At 52.3% G+C, this 20,448-nt stretch overlaps 5 protein-coding genes across 5 annotated transcripts; 3 read left to right on the forward strand and 2 right to left on the reverse strand.

Moving 5' to 3' along the window:
- Positions 1-1,416: 1,416 nt before the first annotated feature.
- AYO20_04690 (hypothetical protein) lies at positions 1,417-4,280 on the reverse strand (the record flags this gene model as incomplete). The annotated part of the gene is made up of 2 exons (XM_022642985.1): positions 1,417-3,914; positions 3,974-4,280. 2 exons carry the CDS (start codon positions 4,278-4,280, stop codon positions 1,417-1,419), a joined length of 2,805 nt encoding a protein of 934 aa, XP_022501040.1.
- Positions 4,281-6,026: 1,746 nt separating this feature from the next.
- On the reverse strand, positions 6,027-6,986 carry AYO20_04691 (hypothetical protein; the record flags this gene model as incomplete). Its single annotated transcript, XM_022642986.1, has 1 exon — positions 6,027-6,986. The coding sequence occupies one exon, from the start codon at positions 6,984-6,986 to the stop codon at positions 6,027-6,029; it is 960 nt and encodes a 319-aa protein (XP_022501041.1).
- Positions 6,987-7,901: 915 nt separating this feature from the next.
- Positions 7,902-9,630, forward strand: AYO20_04692 (hypothetical protein; the record flags this gene model as incomplete). Its single annotated transcript, XM_022642987.1, has 4 exons — positions 7,902-8,213; positions 8,276-8,321; positions 8,374-8,898; positions 8,996-9,630. The coding sequence occupies 4 exons, from the start codon at positions 7,902-7,904 to the stop codon at positions 9,628-9,630; spliced, it is 1,518 nt and encodes a 505-aa protein (XP_022501042.1).
- A 670-nt stretch (positions 9,631-10,300) lies between these two features.
- Positions 10,301-11,281, forward strand: AYO20_04693 (hypothetical protein; the record flags this gene model as incomplete). Its single annotated transcript, XM_022642988.1, has 2 exons — positions 10,301-10,742; positions 10,857-11,281. 2 exons carry the CDS (start codon positions 10,301-10,303, stop codon positions 11,279-11,281), a joined length of 867 nt encoding a protein of 288 aa, XP_022501043.1.
- A 5,377-nt stretch (positions 11,282-16,658) lies between these two features.
- On the forward strand, positions 16,659-18,892 carry AYO20_04694 (hypothetical protein; the record flags this gene model as incomplete). The annotated part of the gene is made up of 2 exons (XM_022642989.1): positions 16,659-18,446; positions 18,569-18,892. The coding sequence occupies 2 exons, from the start codon at positions 16,659-16,661 to the stop codon at positions 18,890-18,892; spliced, it is 2,112 nt and encodes a 703-aa protein (XP_022501044.1).
- Between the last annotated feature and the right edge of the window lie 1,556 nt (positions 18,893-20,448).

Raw genomic sequence — 20,448 nt, forward strand, 5'->3', positions numbered from 1 at the left:
GGTTACGGGGGTGCCTCGGGGTGTCCCACCAGTGGCTCCTTTGATGGCTCCAGGTGGGCTTTTTGGTGGCTCACGGCATGCTTCAGGCAAGACTGGAGGGGTTGGCACGGGAGGCCAGAACACCTCTCCGGGGAGAAAGGACAGCCCGTTACTCAAGCCCCTCACCAAAATGGTACCTAGGTAAGTATAGCCTAGAGTGCCTAGGTAGGCTGGTGGCTCCTCCACCGCCTACGACTTCCAGTAGCAGCCCGCTTCTTGCGGGTGGTGAGGCTAGCGAGCAAGGCCTTGCTTCCGGGGGTGTCCGTCGCCTGTCCACTTAAGCCACTTCCTTGGTACCAGGGAAAAGGGTCGCGCCTTGGGCCGTTGCTTACTGACCACCAACGAATGGTACCGGTACAACAGCCTCCAAAACAGTCAAGGTGCCTGCCGGGCCCGCCGCGCCCGCCACGCCCGCTGATCCGGGGTCCCGTGTCTCCCAAACCCTCCAGAAACACAGGACACACTACTCGGTACATGCGACTATCACCACAGGGGCTTGTCTGAAAGACGTCTCAAGCGCCACCACGACAGACCAGGCTGGACTTCCTAGCCATTCTTCTTAAATGCCTCACTTCGCGGACAGTCATCCCTCTTTTTGGCAAGGCGGCATCTTCGACGCTTTTGTACTTGTATGCGCACGAGATGATGGTAAACACACTTCCTCGGGCTGCAGAAGTCTAACCGTCTCCTAGGGGGTTCGGCCACAGGAGAATGCCCATCTGATTCAAATCACAGGTATCCATCTCGTATTCTGGTCAGTCCGTTCTTCTTATCAGTCAAAGCCAATGCTACCGTGTCCTTGGAAGGATTGAGAGCACAGCAGCACGCAAACACATAGCGCATCTTCACGATCGACCCCCAACCCTGGACTGTTCCATCTCATGTTTCAAGTTATCGAGGATGGCAGATGGGCTTCGTCAGCAGGAACATTAAATGCGTGGAAGTGACATCAAGAAACATGCCTTGGGAAAAAAGGAGGAAGACACTAGATCTTGTCGCTTGCCAAACCACGTACTCACCAGGGACAGCAGAATCGATCAAACACAGTATACTCATCAGACCCTTTGGCCACCTACAAACTCCTGTTTTGCTCTCTGTGTCCAGCGAAGCGATCTGGTAGTGACTTTCCACAAAACTGTTCAAACGCCGTTCGCTGTGATGTGAGATACCGTCGCCGGCTAACTCCTCGCCATTTTTGCTGTGTCCATACCTGGCGCCTCGATAATGATTCCCATACATGGAAATGAAGCCCCCTGTCTATGCTAGGTAATAAAAATAGCCCCCCTTCGTAAAATCAATATGTCGTGTCATAACCCATTACCGGAGCAGCTTGACTCAGTCCGAAGCTCCATGAATTAATCATGTCCATAAATGTCGTCAACGTCTCGTCGCTTCGTTTGCAGCGTCGTTGTCCACTCCGGGACAATTGGTGGGTATTGTGTCTGGGTCGTTCTCTTTTTCCTCGTCAACGGTCGTGTTTCTGCGCATTGACCCCAATGGCGTCGACACGCTCCGTCGATGCCCACGACGATGGGCCGGAACGTCTGAGCTGGCAGGCAGATCATTGACCTCCCCAATCGGTGTGCCGGCTCTTGATGCTCCCCGCAGACTTGCTGACCGGTGCCTGCTGGGTACGTCACGGATGCTCTCTACACTCATGGGTGCATGTACTGGATTGGCAGCCGGGGCGGCCTGCTCAAGGCCCATTTCTTGAAAGTCTTTTGTGCTCCAGCTGACACGATGAGCCCTCGCTCCATAAGGCAGGTTCGATACACTAGTTCGAGACCGCATGGACTGTGATCGAGACACGCCTGCCTGATAACTGGCTTCCTTTTCGGGGTCCATCGAAGCCCGTGGTGACATGTACAACTCGGCCATCTGATTGTCTGGATCCTCGTCCTCGATTTTGGGCTGGCGTCGGACGCTTGACACCATAAAGTACGGTTCCTTCGGCGCTTCAGGCTCTGGCGGTGGAGTTGGCGCAGGTGGCTTCGGTCGATCAGTTGCTTTACGATCGACATGGGCGAAATATCGTGTCCGAGGCTTCAGCCATGATTTGGGTTTGATAGTCTCTCGATAACGCGTGATGGACATGTAACTGGAGATCGCCCCAAGAACGATGGCAATCATCAGACAGATGGTCAAAATCCCCTGAATGACGATGATGACCACTCCAATCACCGTGGTCATGATTCGATCCAGCCCGAATCGAGCATCAAATGCTGATGACAGTGCCACGGTTGCCACTTTGCTGAAGCCCAGCAGGTAGACCATGATCAAGTTCAGTCGGTTGCTCTCGAATGGCCTCAACAGCACGATTGCTACCAGAGCGATAATCTCCCAAGCCAGCAGACCAAAGACCTGAGTCAAAGCATGGCCTGCAGCTCCACCATAGAATGCGGCCCTCACAAGCTCATAGATCAACCAGACGAAGAAAAACCACCATCTACTGCGACGGAATCTTGACGCCAGCCAGCCAAATCTGATGATGTAGTTTTCGTCGTCGTGAACATGAACTCTGCCAGGGGTCGCACCTGGGAAATGTTTCTGGAACCATGTTCTTGTTCGACTTGTCTGGCCTTCGGTAACTTGGGCTTCGGGCACTTTCTTAAAGCTGATCTTGTACCAAGCTGACTTCCCGACATTCTCGTTGCCTCGAGATTCATGGCTCGCCTGCTCTTGTAATTCCGGCAATACCTCAGACTTGGTCCTGTACCAAAGGGCATACCCGGAAACGGCTAGGTTTTCGACCAGGAAAATGGTCAGGATCACCGCAGCGATGGCCTTGACACCGTGGGCTCCCCCTAAAGTGAACTGGAACATGGTTAAGAACATCATCATGAAGAAAGCAATGTAGCATGTCCGCAAAACAGCTACAGCCATGAACCAGAGCCAACGCTTCCTGAAATAGCCAAGTCGGGTTGTCTTGACCAGTCGAACGGCGACCAAACCTTCAATGCTCCATTTAAGGAAGGAAACAGCAGCCAAAAGGCAAGCTATCAGGATGAGGAACCACAAAAGTCCTGTGAGGAATGCGTTGGACGCAGGTATATTGATCTCGGCCAAAGTTCCAGCAAAGCCGGAATAATTCCCTGGAAGTGGCAGTCCTGGGAGCACTGGTGTTCCATACCAGGAGAATTGAGCAGTGCCGTTTGTGGTGTTCGTGGCCTGTCGTTTTAGCAAATCTCCCAAACCAAACGAGGTTGGAGCCGCTCGTTTGTAGATCTGTGTGATTTCATAGCCGCCTCCGAGGCCAACGGCATTTTGGCCATTGGGAGCAGCGCCAACCATGCTGATATTTCCATAGTTCTTACCGATGAACTGGTTGATCGAATTCTGCATCTTCTCGCTGTAGATGATCCCAGCTGACCATGCATAATTACTCCAGAATGAGACCAAAACACTCGGCCAATTCATAGAGAGTCCTCCAGTGAAGAAGATGTGCTGATAGACCGAGAACACCACGAAAACGGAGACCGAGTGGGCATAGTGCTTCCGAGTATCAGCAATATCATGTCCATACATGGCCACAGCCGCCGAAGAGATCAAGGCGACGACGGCGAATGCGCCGAGGACAGGAGCCACGGCCGACGGATGCGCAAAAGAAGCTCCATTGGTCACCACCGCAGAGAAGCAAGCAATCTGAGATTCAGTCGAGTTGGCAAAAATTCGAAGAATTGCCTGTCCTTCGAAGTCGGGGATGGTCAGTGCAATAGAGGGAATATTGGCCACGTCCGATGGTGCCACAGGGATAATGCCATTCGCGTTTATGGGTATAGACGAGTTAAGAGGGCAGAGGGAGTTGATATTGGCGTTGCATGGATTGAACGTCAGATTAAAACGGGACTCTCCGTAAGCAAAAACGCCAATATATACTGTGATGTTTCAGTCAGCTGGAATGTCAGCACTTTAATCTGGAGGGAATAAAACCCACGCATCAGACTCTCGTTTGTCAGGGCTGAGTTTCCCTCCAGGTGAAAGAGAACGGTCATGTTGTCCTTGTAGTAGGCCGCATCGAACCGGGTGACATTGATAAGTGAGTCGCCCTGGCAATCCCCAAAATCCTGAGTGTACAAAGAAGGGCGTCTGTTGTCGTCGAGGTAGACGGTGCCGTCGTTGCCTGTATACTGTATCCATCTGGTATTGTCCGCTGCTACCCGTTGCACATTCAATCCCAGGAACATCACCACAAGCGACCATGCCGTCAACCATGAGTACATGGTGCGCCCCAGCACCGACATCATGACTGCCAGAGGGCTGACGGCCGACTTCTCGGAACGACCAGTGTTCGACCAGGTCTCGTCAGTTTCCAGTGAGTGGTGGTCTAAGCTTTGGGAACTCTTGACATAACCAGAGGAAGTGCGGTGGCCTCGGTGCGCAGCTTGAAGCAATCACCAGTCTGGCTGGGATTATGTGAGTATTTCGTGAATAGATGCGGGGGATATTCTTTTATTCTATTTGAGAGCCCATTATTTGAGGTTCTCAAGTCGCAGGAGAGCTGGAGGTACTGTTCCGGTAAGGTCACAGCGAGGACATCCGGTCGACGGACTTTTGTGAGATTTTGAGACGACTTCCGGGCTGGTCGGGATGGGCAGGCAGTGTCGAAGAGGATGGGATTATGTGCAAAATTAAGGGTATTGGACCGCTGTTTAACGAAAGGTACAATGTTGGCGAAGGTGAGAGGAAAAGGTCGAGCACTTCCAGAGTGATAAATGAAAGACAAAGGGTGGGACTCTTTTTTCATTAGTATGGGTGGAAAAATGGAAGGCGGGAAGGGCCATGGGAATTGTCACTTGTCACTACTTGGGATGATATTACTACCACTACGACAGTGACTAGAGAGCAACCGAACTACTCGAACTACTCGTACCAACCCCACCAACATCTTGAATATTTGATGCCGATGCCGACAAGAGCTGGCGTGGAGACAAGAACCGAGACCTGCATCTGCGTGTCTGCATGCGATACACCACCTGCAGCGTGGCAGCTTTAAGCTCTCCAAGCTCCCAGCTCCCCAAGAAAGACGTGGGCCAGACAGACCAATGTGAAAAGAGGCTAAACTCGCCAAAAGAGGGTTCATGAACTCTGTCTACTACTTAGGTATGTAGTAGTGCCTCTAAAGCAGGTTTTACCCTTAGTTTTCAGCGTCACGGGTTCCTACGGAAGCCGGTGCCAATCAGTCTTTTACTTTGCTGTACTTGTTGTCTGCTTGATAGGGATTAAAAAGTGCAACGTGCTCCTTCAGTTTTGGATCTTTTGGGAAGTCAATGACGCGCGGCATCGGCGCAAATTATCCGGCAGGTGCACCTAGGTGCTTGTGGGTGTGGGGGAAGCAAGTGACGTAGGGACTTTGATCCAACTGCGGTGACTGCGCATATGCTCGGTAGAATGCCGTACTTTGTCATTTCCATATCATCAGATGGATTGATACTTCACCTACCTCATTCAGCTTGGACTATGTTCCATGCATGTACCTGATGGATGAGTACAGCATCAAACCCCGCCTCGGGTTGTGAGGTGACAAATTCCAACCTCGTCCTGTACATTTGTGCATGGATCTCGTGTAACTCATCAGAGTGGAGTGGACATGCTCGTATTTTCTTTTCTGTGCCGTGTGGTTGTCCATGCTTGGAGGCTCCTGGTGAGCCACAGTGGCGCTCATCATGTCGGCACTAAGCAAGTCTGCAGCGCTGATCAGCATCTAAGAAGAAGGTGACGATTCTGGTTCGGCCGATCTGTCCTTCTACTACGAGTAAAAGGCCATGTTATCGAAATCGCTTGTTTTGGCGGTGCAACTAGCCGAGAGAACGGCGATTCAAAAGATCTGCTCCTGACGAGGTGGCTTGCACGGCGTGGAGCTATACCGGGTAACACGGCGTTTCGAACAATTGTGTTGAAACAAGGCTGCGGAAGCTTGGAATCGTCAAAGAAGAAGAAAAGGGCTTTCCATTGTCCTTCTATTTCTAGCAAACCACTCATCACCACTTTCACAGCGTCTTTTCAATCTCATCCACTGGTAACATTGCCTCAACAATCTTCTTTTTGACCGCTCCACTAGGCTCTTCGTACGGTCGTCGAGGGCGCAGCATGGCTTCAAGATCGCCTTGGATCCCTGCCTTCTTTGCGCTGAACTGGCTAACGGCATATTTGGTCGTGGCAATACCAGCTTTTGTAGGGTTCTCGGCATGAGCAGAGAGTCTCTGCAGTGCCAATGCCTGATCATGTTTACCCATCTTCCACAGATTAAAGACTTTGACAACCGTCTTCGGAAAGATGTTGGCAAAAGCGGCAATACAACCGGCTGATCCAGCTGCCAGTCCACCAACTAAGAAGTCTGACTGCCCACCAAAAACCGCAAATCGGTCGGGTTGGAAGGTGGCCGAGAGTCGTGTGATCTTTCCCACCGAACCACAGGTCAACTTCACTCCAACAATGTTCGGGAACTCTTGCGCCAATGCAGCAATGGCATCCGAGTCCAAGTCGAGGCCGTTGCACACGGCAGGGAAGTTATAGATGAGGATGGGAAGAGGAGAGGCTTTCGCGACGGCGGCATAGAAGTTGTGGACGACGGTGGGTGTGGTCTGCTTGCCAAAGTATGCACAAGGGAGCACGAGAACATAGTTCGCTCCTGCAGCATGGGCATCAGCGATGTGCTCAAGTACTTGTGCTGTTGAGTGGCCTCCGACCCCGGCAATGATAGGGTAGTTCTCAGGAACCGACTTGCGTGCTAATCGCAGGAGTGCAGATCGTTCGTCCCGGGTGAGTAGAAAGGTCTCTGCATTGGTCCCCAAGATAACCAGTCCTGTCAATCCCGAATTTGCAAGGTAAGAATAGTATTGTGCTTGTTCATTTGGGAGCAGGGTATCGGTGTCGGGATCGAAGAAAGTGACCGCAGGACAATACACGCCTGGTGGTGGGACGAGGGTCGTTGGATTTGTAGAGCCCATGTTGATTGAGATATATCTAGGAGAATGTCAATTTCCAGCTGTAGATAAGAAGGGACAAACTGCGCTCCGAAGGAAAATGTCTTTGTGAAATAATCCATCTTTTCATCACGCTGAACAAACCACCTCCGAGAGCGGCACAGTCAATCGGTAACTGCGCCGTCGCCATCCTTGCCCGTGTTTTTCTCCCCCTCAGCATCATGCGTCTTCTTCACATGCGGGGATTCGAAGCCGCTTTCAGGCTATTTCTATTGGCGGTAAAGATCCTCGCTTTCGGAGGGTGATAACCCGGAGTCCCTATACCAGCAGACGAAAAGACCGTGACCACGAGTAACCAGTACATCTCCTGGGGACATACATAAGGTCTCTCGCCGATGTTGAGTCTGATCATATGAGCAGGCGAGAAGAGGAGGAGACAGAGGGTGTGTGCACGTCTGCGTCTCAATGAAGAACAATCAAGCCACGTGGGCCCCGGCGAGGGTGGAAATGGACGTTGTCGAACAGGTGGAAACACGAGAAGCCGAAATCTGGGCAGATATCCGTTTGTGCTTGATCCTCTTACGGGAACCTTCGACTTGGAATATTCATTTGTTTCACCGCCATTGAATCCTCAGATCCCCGTCTTCTCTGTGCCTCTTCAGGCTTGCTGCCACGAGCACCGTTGGGGGGTCTTTTTTTGTGGCATTGACCAGAGTATTTGTGGCTTTGAATTAATCATGCACTGCTGAAAGGCGTCGAGCACTGTTCAAAGTTGAAGGTGAAGCCCGCGATGTCCCCTCGGCCACAGGACAGGGATACACGATAGACTGACTGCATCGACAACAAATTGAATCCCCTAAAGACAAATTTGAGACACAGGAAATCTCTCGCCTGATGATTTGGATAAAAGGTCCCCCTGGAAGATCAAATCTGCTCCCTATGGCCTCTACAACTTTCAAGCTCCAGCGAGAGCAGCGGTCTCGGAGGCTCTACCATCAGAAGGTGTTCTTATTGATCCTCATCTTCTTAGCAGCTCTCCTTGGCTTCCCTCTATTGCGACACATACAGAATGGTACTTGTTCGGCTTCTCCTTTTCTGCTTCGGGCGGGTCTGTGCAGCACGGCTTTTCCTGCTCTGTGGAATATATTCCACCATCTGGGTGGGAATAGTCCGTGGATTCGCAAAATACACAGCGTAAACTATTACGACTCACCATTACCCAAGAAATGCTCCATTGATCAAGTTCACATGGTGAGGCATACACCGAGAGCATGGTCGATACGCCAGGAACCCCTTCGTGCTGACGTCTGTAGTTGTCACGGCATGCTGAACGATATCCCACAGAGGCCGCTGGCTCTCGTGAGTTACCTGGGCGATCTAAACAAGCTGAGACACTAACACACTTGAGCAGGCCACATTGATATCCTCAGCCGACTTCAGGATCCGTCGGTAAACCTTACAGGATCGCTATCCTTTCTCAAAGAGTGGACCTATTTTACAAATCTCTCGAATCCTGTATTCGGCAATATAACTGCAACAGGACCATATGCCGGAACACGACAGGCCTCTAACACGGGCAGGATCTTACGGCAACGGTACAATCACCTTATACCCGACGGCCGCAGGACAAACATCTGGTCTTGCAGCTCTCCGCGGGATGTTGAGACCGCAGAGCATTTCGCTGCTGGATTCTTCGGCCCAGACTGGAAGTCCGATGGTTCCGCGGAGCTGGTGATAATCCCGGAGGATGAAGCTCGAGGCGCGAACACGCTTACACCAGGAGACTCCTGTCTCAGCTACCGCGAGGACAAAAGGCACGGTCGCGGCCATGGATACATGAAACTGGCCGAGTGGCAGAGCACATTCTCCCGACCCATCGCCGAGAGACTCGCCAACGATGCAGAAGGAATGGCATTCAGCGCCCTCGACATCTATGGTATGTTCGGCTTACTTCGCGGGCCCTCTGTTGCACGCGGGGGACCCTTTTCGTCATTTGCACGTATGATGGAACGCAAACTGACAGATAGCCACAGGCATGATGGAAATGTGCGGTTTCGAGATCCTGGCGAGGGGAAAGAGCCTATGGTGCGATGTGTTCGAACAACATGAGTGGCTCCAATTCGAATACGCACGAGACTTGTTACATTACTATCGTGCTGGCCCAGGCAACAAATTTGGTGCAATAATGGGTTGGCTGTGGCTCAACGCGACTCAGCAACTCATGTCCAATCACTCGTCCAAAGACGTCTACTTCAGCTTCGTCCATGACGGCGACATTGTTCCTGCGTTGGCCGCGTTGGGCATCTTTGATGAATCTTTGGACTTGGGTCATCTACCTTCTGACAGGCTTGTGCCCGAGCGGAAGTGGAAGACCAGTGACGTGGTTCCAATGGGGGGACGGTTGATATTCGAACGCATAACCTGTGAGACAGAGGGAGGGATGACCGCAACAGGGCGAGACCATGCCGTACGGCTCTTCATCAATGACGGCCTGATTGACTTGACCAGGTTGACCGACATAGTCCCATTCAGCCACGTAGAAGGCGCTGTCTCGTTGGAGAGCTTCCAAAACACTCTATCCAGCAGAGGAGCACAGCTCGGCGATTTCCGTCAAATCTGCTCTTTACCAGAAGACGCACCAGACCGGATCGATTTCTTACATCAATAGAACAATACAGGGTAAATGGATAGAGAAAGCCGCAAATAAATTCTGGAGAGGGTAAAGGGGGGCAAATGGGGGGTGGTGATTGATAAGGCTGGGTGGCTGGGTATATTTATAGCTCCATGTGCCAAAAAACCCCTGGAGATTTGGCTTTTTGGGCAACACGGCCGAGGCTGAACCCCAAATCTCAATGCAAAAATGTTTCAGCGGCTGGAACGTCGAGGTTTTGCCGCAGAGCTGATCTGACGGCTGCGGCTGACACCAGCAAGGGGCTGAAAATATTATATTGGTGAAGCCAGGTTTGCTTCAACTAACTCCTGAACTCGAAGAGCTTTGAATTTCCTCTACTAACAACGACTATCTCTTCTCAATTACCCATTGACACGCTCCCTTATCAAGCAAAAAATCTACTCCACGCCCCCCTGCGCCCTCACTCCGGTGACGCAGATAAACAAACACCAAGACAAGCAGCACCACACTATCTGAACAGACCCGATTGACCTCCAATCTGTTGAAATCCCCATAGTCGAGTTAGAACTTCACCATCTTGTCCCTCTTTGTTCTGCATTGCGTCTCCTGCAACCGATACCGTCCTATCAGCACCTGCGGACGAGATCTCTTACATCTGGGGAAAAGAGAAAAAGAAATCACACAATACCCGGCCAACAAAGAAATAATGGCCGACCTACAGACACCCACCGAAGCGACACTTCTGTCGACGTCAAACTCAGTGACCGAGGGCTCTACTCCCATCTCCAAAGAAGCAGCCACACAAGTGTCACTCGTTCAAGCTCCAATGACTAGCAATGCGTCTACAGAGACAGAGCCTGTGCCTACGCCGACCGCGACTGTCAACGGGGTTGTAAACGGGGTTGTAAACGGGATTGCGGGAACTGCCACACTTACAAACGGTACTACACCCACGCCGGTCCCCGTGACTACCTCAGTGCCTGCACCGACCGCAGTTGATGGACTGGTTCAAAATGGCAAACCGGCCAACCTGAGGGACGAAGACGACCCGCCACTGTTTTCCCAGTCCCTTATTTCTGAACAAGTCATGTCGCAACTGCCTGACGGCTACTCGATCCGCCCTCTGCGACGAAGCGATTACTATGGAGGTACGTCTCTTTCTAGTCACACTCAGATATTCCATTGTTCCGTTTCTCTCCCTAGCTTTCTTGCCAGTCGCTCTGGCAGCACTGACTCTAATCATATTCTCCTCGGGCCTATAGGTTTCCTCCCTACACTCCGCGTTCTCACCACAGTGGGCGAACCCACCCTGGCCGAGTTCAATGCCCGGTATGACTTTATCTCCTCGCGCAACGACACCTACTACATCCTGGTCATCTGTGACGAGACATCGACCGTCGTGGGCACCGGTGCCGTGATTGTGGAGCGCAAGTTCATCCACAACATGGGCCTCGTGGGCCATATCGAGGACATTGCTGTGGCAAAGAACCAACAGGGTAAGAAGCTGGGATTGAGGATCATTCAGGCACTGGACGCGGTCGCTGAAAGAGTGGGCTGCTACAAGAGTATCTTGGATTGCAGTGAGGCGAACGAAGGGTTCTATGTCAAATGCGGGTTTAAGAGGGCCGGGCTGGAGATGGCACATTATTACGAACAGGGTCCCAAGACGAGTTACGAGAGGTCGTGAGAGGCGCTTTGATGTCCCGAGGAAGGCCGAGGAAGGTTGTGATGTTTATTATGAGGGCGTTTCTTACAAGAATGGGTTCGAGCTTGGAGCTGTGGTCGGGTTTGTGAAGGGGAGCAGATGGCGACACGCCCACCAGCGCAAGGCTGAAGCCGAAAAGCTGTTTTAGACTGCTATGAGAGTCCACCAAGGAAAGCGAGTTCATGTCCGCGATAAAGCGATCAGGCGGGATAGACAAAAACACAATCAACAAGAGCTGGGTTGGAGCCACCAGCGACCGAGACCAGTGGGAGGGCAGGCTGAAAAGACGGAAGATGAGTCCGGTGTCTCTGCAGACGCATACACAGCCACGCAACAGGATAAGGGAAAGAGAGAAGCACGGACTGGCATGCGGCGCGCCTTTTGAGATGGATATTTTTGGTTCTTTTCAGGGTCTTTTCTTCTTTCCCCTGAGAGAGGCGTCCTCGTCCCATGGCAAGGGGGCCGCGATGCGTTCAGAGCGTCTTGAGAGTGAGATGGGCGCACACGAACCCCTTTTGAGGCATGGAGGGGATGTGGGATTTCATTCAATCTGAAGAAAGGCGTTGAAACCACATGGGAAAGTTCTTGCGAGGTATGGATGGATGGTACTTGGGTATACAAGTATCTATTGACCCATTCCCACGACCGTGCCATTGTCACTCCTTTTTCTTTCTTCGTTTCTCCTTGCCCCTACCACCCTATCTAGTAAGGTACGCATTTCTCTCTCTCTCTCTCTCTCTCTCTCTCTTTCTCTCTCGCATGGGAGAGAGATATCTTGTCTGGGTTTTTCATGCGGTTCCCCCCTCCCTCCTCCTTCTTTCTCTTTTTCTCGTCTTGGTTCTTGGTTCTTGACCCTTGGTTTTTGATACTCGGGACAGACGGACGGACTCGAGGATGCGCGCGCGACGCGATTACTTCCAAAGGGGCATTCTGGGGCCGTTCGTGACTGTTCAAAACCGACTGTGACCTAAATCTCGCAGTGGGCAGCCAGTCATGCACGCGAACATGGGGACCAGCCCAGGGCGATCGAGTCTTTTCAACGGTGCGTTCGAGGCCTCGGCTGGACGGGTGGATGATCTACTTGTCTGCAACGAGGTGAATTTGATAACCTGCACTGCATAGGTATCGAGCCGCGAAAGGAGGGGGAGGGAGGGGACCCATAGGTAGATACACACATGTATGGACACCACCGGGCTACCTACATACAGTAGGTACACTAAGTAGATATATGGACAGAGCATACACAGCTACCTACGTACTGACCTGCGTACCAGCACCAAATCTATCGCAGATGGTACAGACTGAGAGAGACAACTACTGCACAAACAGAGTACACCCAGAGTCCACATACACATTCCTTGAGAACTACCAACCTCCGTTCTCGAGACTCAAGCTCTTGCTGCAACTACTCGCATACGCTGCCTCTGCGTTTACAAGTCTTGCTCGCAGCAGCATTCGGCTCGCACCGAGTTGCGCAGTCCTGCAATCTTCGCCAAGGGGCAACATGAACAGGCAGACGAACCTCTGACCAGCGTATCGCTTCATGATCTCGTAATTCGACAACAGGCAAGACTAGGCATGAGAATCCCTTGGCCCTCGACGCGGTTGGTCTGCCACTCTACTCGACGACACGTGACCTGGATGGGTTAGGCAGCACTCAATCCTTTTTTCTCCCAACCTTGCAGATCATGTGCCTTTTGATTTTCGCAACATGGATGATACGCAAGTGAGAAGGTCCTGAACCACTCCTCCCCGCGCCCGCGTTCGCAGATGGCGAGGTCAAGCTGTTTGATTGCTCTGTCGCGTTGGCTTGCTAAACCTTTGGCCAGATTTCGTGGCCAACTACGATCCGTGCTTGCTTCAAGGCAATGGAAATGTGATCATAATCAACACAAACACTGCCCTGACGCTTTGATATTTCCATTTCCGCTGAGGACCGGTGTTACCTCGACGCTGCTGGTGGAGTGCTACCCACCGGCTCTCCGCGTCAGCTTCTAGAAAATCTGTGGTCGGGCGTGACTGCCTCACAGATGCGTTGGAGATCCGTATTCGGGTGAGTCGAGCGATGCTACGAAGCGGATCTCAGGCACTCATTCTCGCATCCGATGACATGGTGCTCTCGTCCAGGCAGCAGCCAACAGCCAGCAAGGGTTAGGTATCGAAAGCAACGTCTCAACCATATCTTTCCCCTCGGCAGTGGATGCTGGGTCTGAATTGGCGGCATCGCACGGCATTCTAACACCATCCCGTTGCTAGAGTGGTGCCCATGATGCCAGGCCGCGGGGCGGCAAGTTGTGAGATTGGGCATTACCAGTGTTCGATGTCGCATTCCGTTATCGACGACCGGCTGCTGTGATATGAAGTCTATATGATGACAAATGCAGACATATTCATTGGGAGTTTTTCGCGTCGTCACTCACAAGTCGGACGAATTTTATGCAGATTGCACAACTCGGGTGAGGGTCGATGGCCAAATACTTGTAATGTGGTTATTTGGACACAGAACTCGGTACAAAACATACCTTCTGGCTAAAGCGACGGCGAGCCCATCTGCGATCCGAGTGTTCGTCCCAATAATGTCATGACTCTGTTCGCCAGTCTCGTCTGTTGAGTAGTATTCACCGGGGCGGCAGGAGTGCTTCTGCCTGTTTGGGTGGCCAACTGTGGGAGCGCCATGTTGTGCCATCTCGGAAAATTGAGGAACGCTCTGATCTGCGATCTGGGCACTCGCCAAGAGGCAGTTTAGGCAGCCCCAAACTGGCAAGGATGATATTTGAAAAAATGGGTCGCGCTGCTTGTATTCTCGCCCGTCCCTCAGCCACTCGCAAAGACAAGGCAGCCTCAAGCAGACTCGAAACCCAGCCCCCAACCTGGCCGTATATACCTCGTCCATCAGGTAATAGACAAGTTGATGACAGAAGCCAAAGGTGAGGCTGAATTCATTTTTGAGAGACGTGAGTTTCATCGTGACTCTGCAACCTGAAGGCTCCTGTTGTCCCTCGGGAAAACAGTGGAATCCGTCGCCCCTCCAAGCCCGGATCCTGGGTGGAAGAGGGAGAGTAGCGGAAAGGGGCCTGAAGGAGGCAAAGTGGCGGTTTGCCGCCCAACTGAATCAAGTTTTGAGTCACGCTCTTTTCTACAGTTTCCTCCCACCTTCGCAGTTTGCACCCTCCGTTATCCTTCGGTCAGAGTGCCGGCCACCCACCCACCACCTGGTGAGTGGTCACAGCGCCAACTGGCCCTTCGCTTTGGGGCGAATCAGGCTGGCGATGATTCACTACCACGCGGGGTGTTGGCTGGCCCGATTGGAGAGTTGTAGCATTGTAAGACAGAGATTAGCTGTCCTTAGCTTGGTTTTGCTTTTCTTCCCCCGTCTTTGACGTATTGGGAGGTGCACAGGTTCACTAGGGTTACACATGCGGCCAACACCTTGGTGACCTGGTGGCTGGCGGACATTGTTCTTCCAGATGTAGCGGAATACTCAGGGTGTACGAGGTACTCGTAGGACTTGGAGCAGGAGTTTGACCCGGAGTGCCGTGGAAGGAACCGTGTATGATGGAATGGACCACCCGCAGACGGACCTGATTGATGTAAAGCAATCTATTAGCGGACATGACTAACAGAATCTGATATAATCTTCGCTCTGGCAAAAATCCCAGCGAGGCTCATTGGCTATTGGTCTGTCGCCTGGGCTCTTGGTTGCACAAAGGGGGATGCGCGAGCCTGCGTAGGGTTTGTACTTGTACCGAATACTGACCAAATACTCCGGTCTCCGTGCTTGGGCTGGAGAAGCACATCATCGACGCCTTGTGCAGTGAGGCCCAGGTAGCCCGAATGAGCGCCGCCTATCGCTCTCTCACTGAGTGTCGCGGGCGGTCCTGGGAACCCTGATTATGGGCGGCAAAACATTAGCAAATCTCGAAACTGCCCAAGACAGGCAACGGGCAACGGGCAATTTGTTTGTAGATTCTCTGCCCCGTAGGAACAGGCAGTAATTCCATAGGCTGGAACCAAAGATGAGCAGAACATCAAGAGTTCTTCTTTCGTGCCTGGTCCAGACAGTGGGTGGGTGGTGGTGGTGGGTTTGGGGGGTGGGTGTCGCTAGGGGGGGTCTCAGGTTCAGGTTGGAATTTGAGTCATCGGCTGATGATCTGAGGGCGCGGTTCAGCGGCGGGCGAGCAGTGCAGCCACTGCATGGCAGAGCCAAAGTGGCGAGGGTGGCACCCCCAGGCCCTTATATCCTCCAAACCACCGCCAGCGGCCCGGCATGAGGACTTATTCTACCAGAGACAAGATGAAGCAGACCATGGATCGCAGCACTGGCTGCTCGTTATACTTTGTTCACATCTGAATCCCCCAAGCACACCTTCTGGTTATAAAGACGCAGGTTTTCGCCAACCCGCCGCACTCGATTTCCTCTGTAAGCCCGTCCAACACTCCTGGCCGCGAAAAGCGTCTCGCCTTTCGCCACGAAGCAGAAAGACTCACACTCGAGACCTGAATTTCTGTCCAAATCACACAACTGACTCACGGGACAATGTCTGCCTATAGACACTGTATATTTAGGACCATTTCATATTTGCCACGACCGCCGAGGACACAGATACCCAGAGACGCAGGCTGAATCTCGTCCGGAGCATCTCCTGCCCTCACCACTGTCGACTCCCATTGCGAACCCGAGTCTCGCATTCACTCCCTCCTAATTCACCTATATTCCTTAATCGCCAACGCATCATCTCCAGGTCCAACAGATCTACCTCCAGTCACCTTTCTCTCACTGCAATCTGAGCCTAACCTGGCCGCCTGGGTGTTGGAATTGAAAGAGTCTTTCGGTCACACGCCCTAACATACGTCTCCCGCAACTCTCCACTCAACCAGAGTCATAAAAAGAAAACATTGGTCATTAGCCATGATTTCTTGGTCGCTGTCATATATCCAAGAAGACCCATCCGCACGCCGAAGCCCACCGCCAGAGTCACGAATTGTTTTGGTAAAGCCACACCAAGATCGTTTTGAGACGGACGAGCATTTGTACCTCGAGACTTCCTTCGTTGAGTTGGCCTAGGCTTAACTCTCGAGGGCACATCGATCTCGTGCTTGTCGTGATCAAGCCATCTTGCCAAACAAAACAGTTTTCAGTGCTCTGACTCGTGGTGGGTTCGCCGCCCGTTCTTTGGTAAGAATCAGCGCATCTCAAAACAAGCGCGGCATGCTCACGCTCACGCGCAACAGGTTCTTCTAATTGGTTCTTCCTCCATCACTTTGGATTTTCGTTATTGAAGTATTGCTACCACCTCGGCGTGGCGACACCTGTTCTTCGAGATCGGAGGATAAGTCGGGCCCTGCTCATCTTCAGAAGATGGGCTTTAAAGAGGTTGCAGCCTTCTCCAATTCCCATCCCCCTCAAAATGTACAAGACTCCGTCGAAAGATGGCTCTCCCCGGTATCGAGGGAAGAGCCAGGGCGATTCTACAATTTTCGACATTCCCACGAACGGTGGGCCTTCAATAGCTACAGCCTCAAACCGGACCTCGACCAAACTAGCATCGCTTCTATTGAGGATGATGTCAGTGTGAGCGATTCGGCCCACGAGTCGTACTCTTCCGAGTCATCGTCTCAGACCTCGTGGACATCAACAACAGATCCTGGCGACATCTTCCAGGACGAGGATGGCAAGGAGCCTCTCCCACCTCTAAAGAAGGTGCTCTCAAACAGTGCACTTGAACCTCCGGAGCAGCTGCTCAAAGGACTACAAGGCAATGATCATGCTGCCCCTGGTAGTACCTGTTCCCTTGGCTATGCCTACCGCAGCCTCAAGGCTCGAGTCTCAAGCCATCTCCAACAACCTGGCCAAACTTGCCTACGATCCCGAGGTAATGAAGCCAGCACTGATCCGGACGCGCAACACTGGAGTGCTCGGAGAAATGCCTGCTCTTTCAGGAGACAATGCCCCCCGAAGTTGAAGAGGGACACCGACGTCACGGAGCAATTCGTGTCTCTTCTGATCATCTTTGCAAAGAGACTAATCACCGCCATATGGCCCCTGTCTGACCGACCTCCTATGATGTCGGATTGCTTCAATGGGGCTGGTGTTTTACGTCTCGACACCTTTATCAAAGAAACTCTTAGACGGTCCAAGACAAGCTACTCGACTTTGCAAGTCGCGTTGTACTACCTGATACTACTGAAGTCCAGGATGCCCCAAGGGCCGTCCAAGACTGGTTGTAGAGGCGAGCCGTTTGAGAGATCTCAATGTCGTGCGATGCAATGTGGGCGCCGCATGTTTTTGTCGGCACTCATGTTGGCTTCCAAGTATTTGCAAGATCGCAATTACTCGGCACGCGCTTGGAGCAAGATATCTGGCCTACGCAGCAGTGAGATCAACGAGAACGAAAGAGAGTATCTCGCACAGATCAACTATGATCTGCATGTCCCGAAAGAGGCCTTTGACAATTGGAGCAAGGTTGTTCTGATTTTGAGCAAATTGTCAAGCGAAGGATCCGCGTGCCGGCCAGGCACTTTCAACACAAACTTCGGCCCTCCTGGTGGTCATGCGAACGCCTCCTTGGCGGCTATGATCTCACAAGTGGGCTTGGATGAGAACAACGACGACCTTGCCTTCTCGGAGGCGTGGTGGACAGCCCTGCTCCGAAGAATCGAGCCGAGCATCGTCAAAGACACGTCACATGTGGATGAGTTCTTGAGGACTAATCTACCGAGTGACAAGATGGATGTCGTTGCGTCGCTCGCGCATCTGAGTAAGCAAGTCAACAGACGACCTGATAGTGCAAGTTCAGGGGCGGATGCTGTCACTCATGGCTTTGATCTGAATTTCAGCGAAGCCTTGAAAACTCGCGCCCCCGAATCGGCCAAGGTCCAGCCTAGCCCGTCTTCTCAGACTCCCATCCAGATGAGTCCAGCCAAAAGTGTCGCATTGCCCAGTCGTCCTCACCTTGGAAACCTTCCAACTCCGCAGACTACTCCTCGCATTCCAGACCAGTATGCATGGGAGCGAAACTGTAGCCGGCCTTCGCTTCGCTGCTCCGCATCGGTCGATGCGCTGCGAAGCATGCGGAAGCAGTGCCTCATGAACGCGAACTTGGAACGCTGCCCACCTCCTCGACCTCAGAGCTTTGTCTTACCATCTGTGAAGTGCCTTTTGCGTCCCGCCGAGACAATCCAGGAACTTCCCAGTAGGTCAGCGACCCCAGTCATGGCGTCGCCAGCGTCGATCTCTTCAGAGTCTACGACTGTGACGTCCCGATCTAGATCATCATCGATTTCGTCCAACTCTTCGTGGTCGTCTTGGGCACCCAGTATCCCACCGCTGCGGAGAAAGGTGTGGACTGGCGTCAGCTCTCCACTATCTCAAGTCCGTTCGTCGTCAGAAAGACAATGCAAACCCGCCTCGATAGATTGTCTTATGACGGAGACAATCTCCTATCAGCAAAGCTGTACGGAGGAACCTCAACCTCAACAACCAAACATTCCTACCAGTTCCGAAGTGGCAGCCATCCATGGATTAATGTCGTTGTCAGCACTAACAGAATCACCAAGCCAGAGTGTCACCCCGACACCCCGGCGGCTCGCTAGGAAAGCTGACAGTGCGGTGCTTCAGAGCCATGGACACCCCCGAGGGCATAAAAGGACTCTCTCCAAGATCGATTCAGACCTCCATGCCCAAGTCAGGAGTATACTGTCGCAGAGTCAGACACATATGGATGTAGTCGAAGACACTCTCCCACTGTACTCCTGTGTCACACCCACACCATTGCAACATCCGTCCAATCTTCTGACGGAGTCGCGGCGAGCCGTCTCCAATGCTACAGGTACGAAACGTCATTGCTCTATGCAACACTCTTCTTCCACCCCCGACCTGTCATTTCGTTTCCTTACCGAAGGCATCACGGCATCTTGAGGCGGACGACGAGGAGAGTTACAGACCTGTGCACATATCTGGTGACAAACACTGTGTCGAGTACAACGGTCTGATGGTTCGTGGCTGTGGAATCTCCCAAGGGAACATCCTGTTATCATGGCTGCCTTTGCTGTCTTGGTCGTATGCACGATCTGAGACACAGCGCCGCGCCGTACGTGACTGTGTTCCTGAGGAGATGGCGATGGACAAGACCCCGGGCTCTGCGCGGGTTCCATTTCCATCCGCAACAGCCAGCAAACCGTCAACAAGACACCACCGTAGACCAGCAACTTCTGGCATCTTGGCTCAGTGAAGGTCTGGCGGAACCCGAGTGTCCCAGGCATTTGCGCAATGCCAACTATACAAGGCCGACATCAGCCGAAGCCAAGGGACTAAAAAGCACCTGTTCTACATGATTGAAAGGAACAGGAAACAACAACCACATCACTACTACGCATCTTGGTATCAAAATCTCCGCCCGAGGGCCCTGATGGGGTTCCGAACGGTTTGGAGGATACCCAAAGAACCATGTCATCGCTACCTACCTACCTAAGCTACCTTTGTCAATTGTATAGCTCACGCAATTGAAATTTATTTTGTCTTTGATCTGATAAGACTCTGCAATTTTTCTAGTGGCTTGTCTGTGTGTCTCCTGAGCTCTTTCTGAGGTGATAGTCTGCGTATGCTCCAGGACCGAGTTTCTCCTTTTCTTCTTTTCACTGTCTAAACCGTGCTCCCCTCCTTCCTCCACACCATACAACGAGGGCATATGAAATCCATCCCCTTGCGCTGTAGTAATGCGTTCTGAATTGTACTTCTTTTTTGAAGTCGGCGATACTTATAGACCCTCACGCCACATTACTCGTGAAAGAATGCACGACTTCTCGTGCTCCTTTCCTTTGTCTTGTCTTGTCTCATTCTTGTGTTCCTGTCAAGGCCCAGCTGGCCCAGTTCTGGAGACCCTCAGCTCTCGGACACGTGTGAGTCATGCACGCCAAGAATCCGATATCGGGACATGAGAGCCGTGTGACCAACCATCGATGGCTCTGGACTTTGTTCCCCCACTTTGCCGAGACCCAGCGCCCCAGAGGCCCAAGGCTCCCAAGACGTTCAAAAACGTCCACGGGATCAGATCAGATAAGATTACCCGAGGGAGAGAGAGACTTGATTGCGTGCCATCACATGTACGTATGATCCTCGTCTCCCTCTCTCTCTTCTACCTAATCCACCT

The sequence above is a fragment of the Fonsecaea nubica genome, assembly GCF_001646965.1.
Source record: "Fonsecaea nubica strain CBS 269.64 chromosome Unknown Scaff25, whole genome shotgun sequence".
NCBI classification, from domain to species: Eukaryota; Fungi; Ascomycota; class Eurotiomycetes; order Chaetothyriales; family Herpotrichiellaceae; genus Fonsecaea; species Fonsecaea nubica.